At 40.5% G+C, this 15,462-nt stretch overlaps 3 protein-coding genes across 6 annotated transcripts; 1 reads left to right on the top strand and 2 right to left on the bottom strand.

The window, feature by feature from the left end:
* Positions 1-383: 383 nt before the first annotated feature.
* On the top strand, positions 384-2,993 carry LOC310878050 (ubiquitin thioesterase OTUB2-like). Of its 2 annotated transcripts, none has more exons than XM_083792130.1 (6): positions 384-572; positions 777-856; positions 965-1,083; positions 1,176-1,260; positions 2,326-2,517; positions 2,651-2,993. In XM_083792130.1, exons 2-6 carry the CDS (start codon positions 779-781, stop codon positions 2,870-2,872), a joined length of 696 nt encoding a protein of 231 aa, XP_083648256.1. In that variant the 5' UTR covers positions 384-572; positions 777-778; the 3' UTR covers positions 2,873-2,993. The 2 variants fall into 2 exon arrangements, with proteins under 2 accessions (XP_083648256.1, XP_083648257.1); XM_083792131.1 differs by having other exon boundaries at positions 384-579.
* Positions 2,921-11,615, bottom strand: ddx24 (DEAD (Asp-Glu-Ala-Asp) box helicase 24). Of its 3 annotated transcripts, none has more exons than XM_083792128.1 (10): positions 11,411-11,609; positions 9,340-10,177; positions 8,990-9,306; positions 8,338-8,859; positions 8,078-8,231; positions 6,231-6,740; positions 5,824-5,899; positions 5,254-5,442; positions 4,669-4,798; positions 2,921-3,226 (listed from the first exon to the last, which is right to left on the bottom strand). In XM_083792128.1, the coding sequence occupies exons 2-10, from the start codon at positions 10,170-10,172 to the stop codon at positions 2,988-2,990; spliced, it is 2,970 nt and encodes a 989-aa protein (XP_083648254.1). In that variant the 5' UTR covers positions 10,173-10,177; positions 11,411-11,609; the 3' UTR covers positions 2,921-2,987. The 3 variants fall into 3 exon arrangements, with proteins under 3 accessions (XP_083648254.1, XP_083648255.1, XP_083648253.1); XM_083792129.1 differs by having other exon boundaries at positions 8,990-10,177; positions 11,411-11,454; positions 11,529-11,604; XM_083792127.1 differs by having other exon boundaries at positions 2,922-3,226; positions 8,990-10,177; positions 11,529-11,615.
* An 849-nt stretch (positions 11,616-12,464) lies between these two features.
* LOC310877650 (protein Z-dependent protease inhibitor-like) lies at positions 12,465-14,921 on the bottom strand (the record flags this gene model as incomplete). Its single annotated transcript, XM_083791601.1, has 4 exons — positions 12,465-12,656; positions 12,832-12,979; positions 14,002-14,275; positions 14,375-14,921. The coding sequence occupies 4 exons, from the start codon at positions 14,919-14,921 to the stop codon at positions 12,465-12,467; spliced, it is 1,161 nt and encodes a 386-aa protein (XP_083647727.1).
* Positions 14,922-15,462: the final 541 nt, after the last annotated feature.

Genomic DNA, 15,462 nt, shown 5'->3' with positions numbered 1-15,462 from the left:
TGGCGCTGGGGGGTGCGTCAGCTTAGGTCAGGAGATAACAGGGGGTTTGGGGGCAGCTGGTCTACGCAATATATATAATGTATAATAATTATGCTAAATATTTAATTGTTCAATTTGAGCATTTAAACAAAGTTATATCATGCAATAGTAATATTAATGTTTTACTCTTGCTCAGACAGTAATATGTAATACAATATATTACTTTAAAATTAAGGTAATAAGTAATATATTCCAAATATAAAGTAATGCACCCAACACGTACTGTAGCCTACCCCAATGGAAACAATCCACTGGCTTTCTTGGGTTTCAAATCCTCTTAGCAGACCGGTACTGTCCCTTTAACACAAGCACGTGGTATTGTTAAATAACCGGATGTCCGAAAATGGGAAAACAAACAAAATGCTTCGACAAGAATCGACATGGACTACTCACTGCAACTTTGACATACAGTAGCACGCCATAATAACCACTGTACCACATACTATCATTCGATTTCCCTGGTTAACCTAAACAATGCCCTCCGCAACCCGGTACAGAATAATTCAACTAAACGACATTGCGACGCTCCTGTGGTATGTGGTGGGTTTGTTGGTCGATATTAGTTACCAAGGCGTCGCTTGCCGAAAATAGCCGATCTACAAGCTCACAACGCATAGTGGGTTTTCTTCGGCGAGCGACACAGCTGTACGACGAAGCATTTTAAGTGTCTTGATGTGTTTTGATGTGTGATCGACGTAGTAAACTAGTAATAATGTCAAGTGTTTGTTTCTCTGCAGAGATGGAGCCATCTAGCCTTGTGGCACGCAGAGAGGACCTGTCGCTGTCCGTTGAGCAAACGACCGATGCCAAATACAATGTACTGTAGTGTTTTACTAATACTATTAAGGCAATCAATAACAATCTATTTTTACATGAGCGGCTCAGATGTATTCATAATCTTAAATTAAACCTGATGTCTTTGCAGGATTTACGCAGCCAGTTCTTATCCGTGAGAAAGATCCGTGGCGATGGAAATTGCTTCTACAGAGCTTTTTGCTTTGCTCACCTGGAATCAATTCTGCAAAATGTTAGAGCTTTGGACTGGTCAGTTATAAGATTATTATAATTTGTTCAGAGCTAATTTATCACATGAGCCTTGATGGATCATTAACTTGCCTTGATGGATTCCATTTCAGGTTCAAGGAAAGACTAATAAAGAGTGGGATAGATGTATCTTCTGCCGGATTGGATGAGAGCTCCTTCAAAGATCATCTGACCACAGTGAATCACCTTTTACTTTTCAAACAAGTAGTCTATAAAACTGATTAATAAATGTAACCCTGCTGCAGGTCGATGAGGACCACATTCTTCGTCATGATGACTCAGAAACTTAATAGCAGAGGACTGTCTGGAGTGGAGATTTAAGACATGTCACAAACTGGGGCACTAATGGGCTGGGCATAAAGCAGTGAAGTCATTCATGAGGTTGAAAGGGGGCACAGAGTATTATAGTCTGGCAGCCGAGGTGGACGGGTGGGAAATTTGGTATATAGTCTTTTTCTTCTAAAATATTGTCTATATACATACATTCATGAATCCACTTGCTGACCGGCTGTTGCCATGAACATTTTTTATAGGGGTTTTATGTGACCCTATACCATTAACATCCTATATAAGGCAAAAATGTCAAATGGGCATGCATGTATGTATATAGACAATATTTAAAGCCAATTTCCCACTTTAAACAAAAGCCTGTCGGCTGCCGGACTATTAATGTGATCAGTATAACTTATAAGGGGCACAATTGTGTAATCCATTGGGCCCAGACTATGATACAGACAAAAGACCCTTTAGGAAGTAGCTATAACCACTAATCATACGTTTTCTACCATAATTCTGGGTTGGCCTTCAACACATACTGTACATAAAGGGAGAATAAAACGGGAAATAAATGGGATACTAGAGGCACCATTAATGAGGTAATTACAGTATGGTGATTTAACATGATGCAGGGGGCAGATTAAGTAGTAGCAGTTAAAGGTTGTTTTAAAGCAAAAATAAATGACACTGGTTGAGTAATTAAGCCAATGCATTGTTGGGTGAGATTGTAAAATGTCGGGATCAAGGAATAAAGTAACCCCAAAACACGTATGTTACATGACAATATTCTGGTGCCTTGAGAAAAGAACCAACAATGAAACAACCAATTTCATGTTATATTTTGGAGCCAAATATTAATCTGCAAGGTTGTGCTCTCGAGTGTCAAAATTAAAACAACCAATCTTCACAGGTTGTCTGTCAAGAATTAGTACAATTATATGATTGGTACTGTCTTATCTTTTAAAGCTCATAGAGGTTGTGGAGCAATGCCAGGCTGATGAGCAAGAGGCCACCCTGCTCAAGGTCTTCAATGAACAGACAACCTCGGACAGTATGGTTCAGTACCTCCGACTGCTCACTTCTGCCCACCTGCAAAACCATGCAGACTTCTTCTCCAACTTTGTGGAGGCACCCAACCTAATGGACTACTGTAAACAAGTTAGTAAAATGTTGCTGCTCTCTAGAGACAGAATTGTAGGACTAGCATTACACTATCCAGATTACTGTAGTAAAGAATATGTTTTGCTCTACATAGAGTGTGTGGGTGATCTATATATGGGTCTTTTTTTAGGAAGTGGAGGCCATGGCAATGGAGTGTGATCACGTGGATATCCTGGCTCTGTCACAGGCCTTAGGTATTGGCATCCACATTGTTTCGATGGAGGGCGACACGCGGGACCTGGTCCACCACATCATCCCAGAGGGAGCTCAACCCTCTCTGCACCTCCTTTACCAAACATCCCATTATGACATTCTTTACCCAAGAGCTGACCCATTCCATTATGTTAAGTAATGTATGTAACAAAATCATTTTTCAGAGATGCTTTTGATATTTTGAAATATCTTTTATGTGTTTTTTTTTTTTTTAACAATTACATAAATTCAATCTGTATTTATTACACATTAACTCAACATGTCATTGGTGTGTCTGTTTTCTTTTGTCTTCGTTTCTTTGTCTGGTTTGAGACACTCGTTATTGCAGTTTCCATACGCATCTGGGGCAGGTTTAGCTTTCCCATCTGGGTTGGGTACTTGGTCTTTATCTCATGCTTGAAAACAGGCTGGGAGAGCAAATGCTTCAAGTGCTTCTTCATCCCCTTTACCATTTTCTGATGTTGACTGTCATGCTCCTCTTTCTGTTCACCACCTGAAAACAGAGATATGATATTCAATTCACTCTTCACTTAGCCCCACTCACGGCAAGCTGTGCTTCTCACTGACATGGATTTCCCCATATAAATGTACTCATTTTAGGAGCAAGAGCTTAAAAATGTTTTCTAGATCTAGTCAACAAAGCCTACATTATTTCAATAGACTAAAATACAGTGAAATGTTAGAGGGAGAAACCGTATAAAACTTAACTCAACTTTAATGTCATTGTCATTATCACCGGACAGGAGTTTATGTACCGCACGGTAAGACAGTCTAAGACTACAAATATCCACAGTTAATGGACAAAGAAATGAATGAATATAAACTCAGCAACAAAGGTTCTGAAACTTAACTTTGGTCCATTATTTTTCCACTTCAATAATACCAATTGGTATTGTATTTTACTCATTTTAATCGTTGATGTTGTGGCTGCATTTGGATCTCCCACCCGCTACGGAGTTCCCTAACATGGAGTGTAAGAACTTTTGTTGCCGAGTTCAGTTTACTTTAACATCCGAAACAGGCAACACATTGCGCAGTTGCGCTGTGATTCTGAATTTTTGGTGTTGAACTCAGAACATGGCCTTTAGAAGTTACTGACTGTCAACATCACAGCCATGCAGCCTTGCAGTTTAAGTGCCATTTCAGCTTGGAAAAAGGGGTAAAAAATGCACCCTCCAAACGTTTTCTGGTTATGTGAAATCTGTTGCTGGTTCATAATCATCATTGCATTATTGTGGTATTCCTTTTTTTTAAATATATGTTTTATCCCACGATTTTGTAACCCATTTTTCACCAGTGTCCAAGTTGCTCCTTTACACCTGACAGGGGGGAGTTTCCCTGGTTGGACGTAGCGCGTGGAAGGAACACGTTATTCCAACCAGTTCCTTTCCCCTCCATCAGGCGCCCCGGCTGGCCAGGGGGAGGCAGTTTAGAGACCAGGATTACTGCATGTTTTTTGTGAGGGTACCTACCCTAGGGGACACGGGGAGAACATGCAAACTCCACACAGAAAGGCCCTTTCGCCAACCCCGCCTTCGGGTATGGGCACTGATGACGCGGAGGAGGAAACACGCCGCCAGCACCCACAGCTCCCCGAGCGGGAATCGAACCCAGGACCTTCTAGCTGTGAGGCGACAGCACTACCAACTGTGCCACCATTATTGTGGTATTCCTATTCTTGCTATTAATAGTGCAAATAATTGTTTGCGTGCGGGCAATTTAACATTGACAGCTATGTACAGTAGTACAGCAGGCCAGGCCTATATACTTAATTTATACTCCCTCATACGGTTGTGTGGCAAAAAATTACGAATTATGTGTTGTGATGCCTCGTTTTTGCCATGCGACATCATCATGCAATGAAGTCTAGATCAAGGTTGATCAGGTGGTTAAATTAACTGAATTTGCTTGTATACTGTAGCTAGTTGGACTTACCAAGCAAGAGGTCATCATCCAGATCGATATCTAGGGCCTCCGCTGCTTTTGTGAACCAAGAATTGTGCTGCTTCTCTTTGTTGTTGTGGTACTCGATCTTTTCTATCTTCCTGGCCAGGTTTACGCGATCCTACACATTAAAGTATACACACACACACACATAATAACAAAGATCTCAGCGTAACAGGACTCACTATCACCATCAAGTTGTGCAATTCAGTATGGTTATCATAGTATAAACAACACTATGATAAAAACATATATACTGTTTAAGCTTTTATCTACAGTTCCCATGATGCATTTCACAGGCAAGTACTAGCCTGGCACATGTGTGAAAATCGTGATAGTGTCCGTTTAATGTTGAATTTTGACATTGTGATTGACTGAGACATTCTAATCTATTCTTAGGTGCCAATATCTCAGATAACAGCACCTTACCTTTTCTGTAATCTAACCTCGTTCCCAGCCTTTTTTCATCTCACAAGGTGGAAAGCCTGGTAAAGAACTATGGCATAAAGTGTCTATAGTCTTTTGTGGTATACACTGTGAGCTAATAGCAGTCAAGTATTATTGGTTAAATCTCACCTTGATGGCTGTCATACATTTGGACTCTATGGGGAACACAGTAAGATCCTCATCCTTCCCAAGAGCCTTGGAAATCTTCTTGAAGTTCATCATGTCATCTGGGCCGATTAGGAGGAAACTGAGACCTTCCTTGGCAGCTCTCGCTGTCCGTCCACTACGGTGCACATACGTCTCTGATGTCCTGGGAACCTGGAATGAAAAGAAAGAGGTACTTAAAAACACTATGTTCCTCTTTGATTGTACAATAGTTGCCACCTAATATGAATGTGGCAATTAGAACAGCTTGTAATTACTTGTGCAAGCAGAGCGTGCAGGTAAGGTGGTTGTGCTGGGTTTTTATGCGTATGCTCGTGGTATATTATATACTGATAGAGTATGACGTAATGAAGCTATGTATCAATGCCGGTATATAACTGGCTTTCGATGGTGACGTAATAAAGATAATTGTACATAGCCTAACCTCCTTTCCACCCAGGGTCTACAGATGGAAATCAATTTCTAGCCAATTCTAGTGCAATGCGTTTATTGTATGCAGTTCCTATAAAATAATGACATTGTGAAAAGGTATACCTGATAGTGAAATACATGCTGAACATTGGGGATATCCAGTCCTCTGGCAGCCACATCAGTGGTTAGCAGGACACAACTGCAAATGCATTTATAAAATGTAATAAAATGGTCAATATGGTAATCAAGGAGATGGACAATGCTGAAAGATTTACAGTATTTCAGATGACAAGAAAGTAAAACTATGGAAGCTGTGAGTACCACTCAAAAAGGTGTTTATGTTTAACCACTTTCAACCTGGCATGTCATAGTATACCCATCAAAATTAGCCGATGTACAAGCTCACAATGTTTGATGATTTGAGCTTGTAGAAGATAATAAATGGGTGCATATTGAATAAATCAAACTGATCCCAAAAGGGGCAAAACTATTTTTGACTGCAACTGCATTTTTATTTATCTGTAAATCACCTCTCCCTCTCAGCAAACCTCTCCAGGTTTTTGAGGCGCTGTTTCTGGTGCATATTGGCATGAAGCGGTAGTGGGGTACGGTCCAAGATAACCAGCAGAGATGTGAGCCTTTTTATGCAGTCGATGCTGTTGGCGAACACCATGGTACGCCCTGGGTACTGGAGCAAGAAATAATACAGGATGAAATCTTTCTCGTCTTTATCGCAGTGGATCTTTGTCTCTATCAGAGTTTCCACTGTAGCCTCCTTCCTGGTCAGGTCAATGACTTTAGGCTTGGAGCGGATGCCCACTTTCGCCATGAGAATCTCCAGCTGGCTCCTCTTATCTAGTCTCCTCTTCTTCTGCAAGAGGCGAGTGGGAAGGCTGTGGGCCATGGTCAGGGTGGCAGAGAATACAAACGTCTGCCTCTTGGGATTGAAGTGAATGGTGTTAAGCATCTCCAGCAGATTCTCCAGCTCTACAAAGTGTCCTCTTTCTACCATGCGGTCAGCTTCATCAATGACAAGGCATCTGTAGAACAAACAGAATGAGATTCAAAGTCAAACTACTTACTTATCATGTTTTTAATTAGGGGCAAAAATGTAAAAAAAAAAAAAAAGTAATTTTTGAGTGGTGCAACCACTCCTACAAGCCGCAATGTCCGTGTACCTGTGTATGTATGTACCTGTATGTATGTATCAGTGAGCACCAGTGGTTTGCGCATGCGTGCATCAGTGGTGTGCGCACGCACATGTGTGTGTAGTGCCGTGCATGAACGCGGTAGTGGTGGGAACTTTCGTTCTTTTCAGTGAACGGATCGGTCGTTCGTTCGTTCACTAAAATGATTCGTTCATTTCGGTCCTGTAAACTATAGGATCTCCCGTACGGACCATACTCTATGGCACGGACCCACCAGTCAATTAAATTAAATTAAATTAAATTCAAAGTCACTCGAACGAGTCGTTGGCCAAGGTCATTGGCCAAGCCAGGCCGATCGTCCTTCCAGGCTATGGGATTTTCTCTGGGAGGGATGGGGTCTAATCTCCTCTTGTGCGGCTGAGAGTAGCCATTTTTTCCCCTGAGCTCTATGGTAGTAGCACAGTAGCATTGTCAATTAGCATCGAACATTTGCGCTCGTTAGCTAAATACAGTATTAAAAAATTATGATCGAAAATCTCAGTTACAATGAAACTGAATGGAGGTGTTTTTTTAAAGGGTAACTGTTCCGTTTTGGCAGAGTCAGACGATCCGCGATGTCAACACCAGTCACTCCTCCCAGTCACCCCCAGTCATGATGCCTTCTACCCTGGCATATTAATTTCCTCTTTACGTCCCCTTTCTGTCTGGGACGGTGGGACCATCAGAGCTCCAATAGCTATAGCAATTATCACAATTTAAATAAATAAGCATCTTGAAACTATTTCACATTAACAATGTTGGTCAAACTAAGATATTTGAGGGGAAATATATAATTTATATCCACAAATAAAACATCAATGCTGCGTGCGTGCATGACCGCGGTATGTGCGTGCGTGCGTGAGACCTTCAAGTGACACTGTTGAGAAACCTTGAAATTCATGCACAGACTAGAGTACTTAACCAAAAATGTAAAATGACACAGATGCTTTCCTGGTTCTAATGTTTTACAACTTGAGGCAAATTTTACAAATACCTTACAGTACAGTAACTATAACAATAAATGTGTAGTTGCACCACTCAGTTCACACGGGTGTGATTTTTTTTTAAATACATGATCTACAAGTTTACAACATGCCGCAATGACTTTGTAGGTGAGCTATTTTGGCAATTCGTTATAGTCCATAGACTGATGTGTGTGTCTATGTGAGGTTTGTGTCTTTGTGACCTACTGGAGCTGTCTGAGGTTCTGAAGGTGTGGGTTCTTCTCCTTGATCAACTCCCATAGGCGTCCAGGAGTGGCGATAACGATCTCGGGCTGGCGCTTGAGCATCCTTGTCTGTTTCACTGTTGCCATTCCACCCACAATTAAAGCTGTTTTTATACCTGCAAACCGGTAATTAAAAGAAAAGGGTGGTTTGAAATTATAGAATAAAATAGGGGAATCAAACTGTACCTTTCATAAAGATCTGCTTGGTGAGGTCAGACGTACCAGTGAATTTCGCCACAGCATCAATATGGTGTTTGACCTGAACAGCCAGCTCCCTGGTTGGGGTGAGAACCAGTCCGAGAAGAGGTCGACCTTGACTTCCACTTGTTTCTTTTGTATCTTCAAAGTCTATATTCTCAATGACTTTAACACATCCTAATTTGTCATCATCTTCATCCAATTTGTCATCTTCTTCCATCTGATCATCATCATCATTATCTGTATCATGTTTGTCTTCTCCTGCAATGCCTTCATCCTCTTCCTCCTCAGCATCCACATTAGACCCTCCACCCTGTTCTGTTGTAAACTCAGCATCTATTTCAACACTGGAAACACTTGCCTCATCATTATCATCCTCGTCATCACCTGCCTTCGTGGACTCATCCATATCTGGAATGTAGAGACTCTCCACCTTTGTGATTGCCTTATTTTGCTCATCAACATCATCCTTTTCTTCGGTGCCTTTCTTCCATTCCAGGATGTGGTGGATCATGGGAATACCAAAAGATAGTGTCTTACCGCTACCTGTGAATTACACATTTGCTTCATTAAATGGGAATACAGTAGGATGTGTTATGCCAAAACAGTTATGGAATGGATAACTTGGACAATGTTGTAAGATCTTGATTATTTTTGTTTATCAATGTCATCTTACCCGTCTCTGCTGCTCCTACAATGTCCATGTGATCTCTGATGGCTGGAGGCAATGCCAGAGCTTGAATGGGGGTGGGGGATCCAAAACCAAGGCTGCGCAGAGCTTTAAGCACAGGGGCTGGAACAAATAGACCCTTCCATGCACTCACATCAGTTTTCACATCAGAGCCTGAAAGGGCAGCATTCGACCAGTTTCTTGCCTTCTTTTTGGGGATAATTGAAACTTGGTCCTGTGAGGGCTGTTCGGTTACCTGAACATCAAGATCTGTTTGAGATTCCTGCTCCGTCTGTACCTCAGGGGCTGTTGGCTTTTCTTCCAGCTTCTTTTTCTGCATTTTATTCTTATTTTCCGTCTTTGATTGTGATTGGGCATCCATTTCAGAACTGGCAGGCTCTTCCACTTTCTTCTCTTCAGAAGCCCCAACTTCCAATGTGTCATTATCTGCATCTACCTGCCTCTTTTTCTGCCGTTTCTTCTTCTTTTTCGTCTTTGATTGGGCATCTATTTCAGAACTGGCAGGCTCTTCCAATTTCTTCTCCTCAGAAGCCCCATCCTCCACTGTGCCATCTGCATCTACCTGCCTCTTTTTCTGCCTTTTCTTCTTCTTCTTTTTCGTCGTTGATTCTGATTGGGCATCCATTTCAATACTGGGAGGCTCTTCCAATTTCTTCTTTTCAGAAGCCCCATCCTCCACTGTGTCATCATCTGCATCTGTCTTAGGACAAGGAGGCTGTTCCTTCTTCTCTTCACCACTCACTGAACTCTCTACAGGAATGTCATCTGGTTTAGTTGACTCCTCTCCAGACACTCCCCTTATTTTCTTCTTTTTCTTTACTTTCTTGGCTGTTTCAGTCGTGTCGTCTTCTCCTTCGCATTCCTCTGCAACTTCCCCTCCATCATCATCTATCTCACTTGATTTTCTTTTCTTGGCTTTCTTCTCCTTTTTGTTCAGTTCTGATGTTTTACCAACCTTAGAAGAGTCCATCAGACGGTAGTCGGTCAACTCCTCAAAACACACTATTCCCCCCATTCCCCCATTCTCCTCAGAGAAGAAACTGGGGTCAAGTGCGACTGCTTTCCAACTGCCTTTCACATGGATCGCCCGTTTATCTGACTTATTACGTGATCCAAAGAATATATTCTTTGAATTCTTCTTTTTCATCTGAGACTTTTTCGTCTTCATTTTTCCTATGAAACAGCAAGGACAAATCAGGTTGTTGTTGAGTCACTGAGTGCATATTACAGTTGATGCATAACAATGTATGTATTAGTGCATAATTTGACATTAAGGCAGTTGTGACATGTAGCTGTCCCAGCATTGGGTATTTTGTAATATTTTATTGCTTACCTTTCTGAAAATGTATAATATGTGAACATTATATGTATGTTTATTTGGGTACATTGTATTTGTATGCTGTGTGTGGTGCCTGGTCTTTTATTGCTGTTCATTATGACCTAGAAGGGCATGCAGGAGCAGAGCCCTGTGATTAGAGTGAGGCAGCATTGATTGCACCTGTGTGAGCTGAACTCAGTCAGAACAAGCTGTGTTTCAGTGGTGTAAGGAGCCAAGTCTAAAAAGAGTGTCCTTAAATAAAGAATATAAGAGAAGATAACGTAGCTCTCCTAAAATAATCTGCAGAAGGCACACACGGTATGTTACATGTTGTTTTCTTTGTCTGTAAACAGTGTTGTAATTCTGTCGTTTGTTTAATTGTTTGTGTACATTTCATTGTGTTTGTTTATAATCCGGACATTTCATGATTCATGGACACTTTAAAAGGACATCATGATTGACTGACGAGGACATTCATATTTCATGTTTAATTTGTGTTTAAAAAGAATATTATGTTTTGCAGTTTTTCACGTTGTCTTGGGGAAATAAATAACCTCGAGATATCAGTTGGAGCGTTTGTTATTCTGCTGGATAGGAGCGGTTACATGACATAATTTGACATTAAGGCAGGACCTACACGGCCACATTACTCCCTCTCCCTCTATCTCTCTCTCACTCTCACACACACAGATTTTGACTCTCGTATCGATTCTGACAGAATCACACAACACACACACGCGCGCGCGCGCAGTGTTGTCTATACTCTATACTTAAGAGAAGTTAGAACCAAATCCATGCACATGCAACACTTAACGGCACCTCACAGTGTGCTATTGTCATTGTACAATACTTGGTAAGTTATTTTTAGTTACGATTTGTTACTTTATTATACGATCATAGCGCCGTTCAGAACCGGAGTGACCAAGGTTCCCAAACGAAGATAATGTATTATTAATATGGTTTGTCTGTGAAGAAGGAACACAAGCATTTACTCTCGTATTCCCGTGTATGAGATCAGGATGTAACAGTAAAAATATTAGTGTCTTGGAATGTCAGCGTCAAAATCATAAAGACTGCGGCTGACTTACCCAGCTGCGGCGACTTGAATGAGTTGAATCCAATCCCTGGGTTCCTTTTCGAACGTAACGTTAGATCAATATAGTAATTTTAAAACAGAAACACAAGAGGAACTAATTTTAGACCCACCTGAAACTGTTGTCAGTTGTTTTCTTTGAAATATTACCACGTTTGACTACACTCACACGTAACACGAGGGCGCAGCCATTAGTTATCACGTGTTAAAAAGGGGAGGGGCTATGAGGGGACTACACCATAGTTCCGCCGGAACTTTATATTTCAGAATAAAGGTTTTGTTTTCTTGCTTTCTTTTATAAAAATAAATATTGCTAGTAAGTAACGTTATACATAACTAGTCTGCAGTTAACAGGAGTGAGCTTTTGGGACCATATAAAATTAACTTTGAATTGTGTGACTGAATTGTCAGATTTTCTGTTTTTTTTTATGATGAATTGAACAAGACGGACCCTCTTGTAAACAAGTTTAGACAGTGCTTTATTCGTCCACTCAGTTAACAGTTTTTGTATTGAGTTGTGCTTGAAATGTACTGAAATTCTGCAAACTGTTAATAAATACTTCAATAAAAATTTGCATTATAGGCTACATAGGCCTACTACTATTATAATCATATATTATTTGAACAGAATCTTTATCAAATCCCAGGCATAACATTATAATTCTTTATTGTCCTAAGCAATTATGGACAGACATCACACACACATTACTTTCACAATAGAATTGTAGCAATGTACAACAAATTACATGCAACATCAAATTAATCTAGATACAACATCTACCTCTTACATTCAAACAACCTTTTTGGGGGGCTTGGGGGGGATTTTATGCCTTTATTTATAGCAGCTACAGTAGACTGACGGGAGGGGAGAGAGATGGGGAGTTACCCCCGCAGCAAAGGTTGGGATCGGGATTTGAACCCGCGACACACTGCTGTGATTGTCAGGCATTTTCAGCCTAGGTGTCCCGAAACAATGTATTATTTGAAAGATAGACCAGCCACGACTCACGAGTATTCTAGCCTACTATAAACAAGATGCAGAATCAAGGCTACTTTTTGGTGGGGTCTATCACTCTGCCCATGAACAGCAGACTGTTGGTCTCCTCGTGGTAGATGAAGAAGAAGAAAGGTCTGTTGATGGTGAAGGTCCGTGGTAAGGAATATGCAGTGATGCCTACTGATGTTGCAGCTGCTGCGATCGTCCCAGCCTCATCCACTTCGATCACTGCCTTGTGCAGAACCTACATCCACAGATAGAAAGGTTTTTTTTGTATTATTATGGTAGGCCTAGATATAATCCAAGTGTTATTTTATTGCTATTTTTGCTATTTTCTTATGTTGGTGCAATGTCGGGGAGTAGACAACCAAGGATTATTTTCTTGGGTTCCTAGGACTACAGTAAACTGACCAACGTACCTCTGACACTTTGAGGCCTTTGTCTTTACTCAGCCCTGTGAGATTGGAGGATTCACTGAAGATGCTGGAGACACCCAAATCTGGCAGGATCTGGTGCAGTGCATAGGATTCCTCCATACTGAATTTGGGCATGTTGACTTCCAGTTTTCTATAAATAAGAATACAGTACAGGAACACACTGATCATGGAGTGATTTTCAAGCATTTTAATTTCAAGGTCACCCAGTAGGCCTAATGTATGTATTAGTCCACAGACCCCTATATTCTACCAACTAATCATACTAATTGAACCAAAATTTAGTATTCATCACCGGTGTCATTTTTCACTTCACTTTGCAGTTGTTCTGTCCCCTGTTGATCTGTTCCTGTATTGTATTGTAATGTGTTTTTGTATGGGTATAGTGTTGGGTGCTTGCACATATGCACAGTTGCACACATGGCATCAACGCATGGTGTTGTGTGCTGGAACACTATACACTCTGTCTTTATTTTATCTGTATTGCATTGTATTGTACTGTATGTGTCATTGTATGTTTAGTTTTACTACCATTTTAAGAGCCTGCTCAGGGACTACAGATGTAAATTAGCTTATGGCTAACTCTGGCACATTTACATGGAAGTGAAAACTGAAATGTTGTCCCTGTCAAATAAATAAATAAAATTGACCCATACTGTAGGGGTGTATTTTTGTTCCATTTGTAGAGTTCCAGACTCATAAGAGTCAGACATGAGGGTTACACTTACAGACTCAAAGGTGCATTTGGTTCCCAACTATCAACCATTTAGCTGGGGTCCCACTGGAACCTTTATTGATTGATTGAATACTTTCAGTTTGTAAAATAGAACAGAGGTTCAACAATGCTAAAAGGATAACACAAAAAGTCATAAGGGATTGTTTCCATTGTGGTCCTATGTATTCAATTCATCAAGATATTTAAAAACATATAGGCCTACAATAAAAAATGCGAACACTAGTAGCAATAAAGTTCAAGTATAGCAAGCATTTGCGGTGGGGGTCCTTTCTGGTGTCAAGCTTTGAAGACCAAACAAGACCTTTTCTAAGACCAGTTGCAAATTGCAGACAGGTTCTCTCTTATGGTGGTCTTGGAGAATCAGTGTGACACAATGTTGCAGCATAATGTGTCATTGAACAAGGGTTTTGTGAACTTACTCTTTTTGCAGCTTTGTGATCCAGTTCATGAATCTCTTGGCAGTGATCTGATCATCAATTAGTGTGTAGTCCATTCCCTTGTTGGGCAGCAGGATAAGCATTGAAACGCCTTTCTGGTATGGGAGCTTCAGCACTTTAGCACCAAGTGGAACATCTTCCATTGTGTAGACGCTATCTTCATAAAACATCATTGGCACCTGGACAATGTTGTAATTGTCAATGTAGAAGGGTCCATTTTGTGTCAGATTGGAGTTAAAAGGGTTTTCCCATGCTCCTGTGTAGAATAAATAATAGAAATGTACAATAAGTACCGGTAATACACAAATATTGAGGTGTTAAAACATAACATATGATAAACATAAGTAACCATTACCCTGAAAGAATATAGTGTTGATAAGCATGAGCTGGGTCAGTGGCTCCATGCTGGTTATCACATCCTTCACTTTATCCCCAGTCCTCTGCATGATATAGTCATTGATGGTGGCTATACTTGCTTTTGTGTCTGCAAAGTCCACATTGTTGATGTCAGCATTAAAAAAGATCTTGATCTGGTCACTGAAGGTCTTCTGTACCTCAAACTTTAGGTCTACAAAGAGGGCTGTGCCATGGTCCAGTTGCAGAGATCCACCATGTGTGATGTTCCCATGAAGGTGTTGGAAAAGTTGTGGGATGAATTCTGGCAGACCAACCTGTTCCAACTGGGCCAGATTGAGGCCTTTCATTATTTCCTCACGTGTGACACCACCAGCGGCCATAGACAGAGTAGCAAAAGATGATGAGATGCTCAAGGGCGAGAAAAATATGTTCTCGTCATTGTAACTGGATATTTTTCTGTAGAGGTTCATGGCAAAGTCCATATTGTTGAAAGCAAGATCCGTCATATTGGGACTTGACATTTGTGTTTGGTGGACAGAGTCCATGGTGCATATGTAAGTTATGATGAAAACGAGTCCCATCTTCATTTTTTGTACAACCATCATGTGTTCTGGAATGGTTTATCAGCTCAATCTGAAAAGCTCTGGTTTATATAAATATTCAGAATAATTAAACAACCAGTTACAATATAATCACAAAAAATGTACACTAAAGGTAGATTAATAACATTGCATAACTGATACAAATATGCCATGAAATACCATATATTTAAACAAATCATTGGAAAATACACCAATCATTATGCAACAAACAGCAGTTATTGCTTGCTTAAATAAAAATAAATTTGTCATGATAAATAGTGAGACCCCTAATTGACGTACCGTTCAGCTTCACTAACATAGATGCAATGTCCAAAAACTCAAAGCATTATTTGGGGAGACAAAGTGCAAGTGTGCTTTAAAGGTTACATATTAACTATGCAGCCCACTTTGTTTATCTAAATAGATTTACATCTGTTTTTCTACTATTCAGTCTTGCCTTAAGTATCTAATATATACGGTAGTCAAGCATGAACCTCTTCCTGAC

Source organism: Protomyctophum parallelum, assembly GCF_964188405.1.
Source record: "Protomyctophum parallelum genome assembly, chromosome: 20".
Taxonomy (NCBI): Eukaryota; Metazoa; Chordata; class Actinopteri; order Myctophiformes; family Myctophidae; genus Protomyctophum; species Protomyctophum parallelum.
The sequence above is the reverse complement of the archived record's forward strand: the minus strand, read 5'-3'. Positions and strand labels throughout refer to the sequence as shown.

Bases quoted from the DNA above. Each gene is read 5' to 3' on its own strand.
- LOC310878050 (XM_083792130.1), top strand. From the start codon at position 779: ATGGAGCCATCTAGCCTTGTGGCACGCAGAGAGGACCTGTCGCTGTCC. The intron at 857-964 runs GTACTGTAGTGT...ATGTCTTTGCAG, and splicing joins CGACCGATGCCAAATACAAT to GATTTACGCAGCCAGTTCTT. The intron at 2,518-2,650 runs GTTAGTAAAATG...GTCTTTTTTTAG, and splicing joins TAATGGACTACTGTAAACAA to GAAGTGGAGGCCATGGCAAT.
- ddx24 (XM_083792127.1), bottom strand. From the start codon at position 10,172: ATGAAGACGAAAAAGTCTCAGATGAAAAAGAAGAATTCAAAGAATATA. The intron at 8,860-8,989 runs GTAAGATGACAT...TGTAATTCACAG, and splicing joins TGTAGGAGCAGCAGAGACGG to GTAGCGGTAAGACACTATCT. The intron at 6,741-8,077 runs GTAGGTCACAAA...TTTGTTCTACAG, and splicing joins CAGAACCTCAGACAGCTCCA to ATGCCTTGTCATTGATGAAG.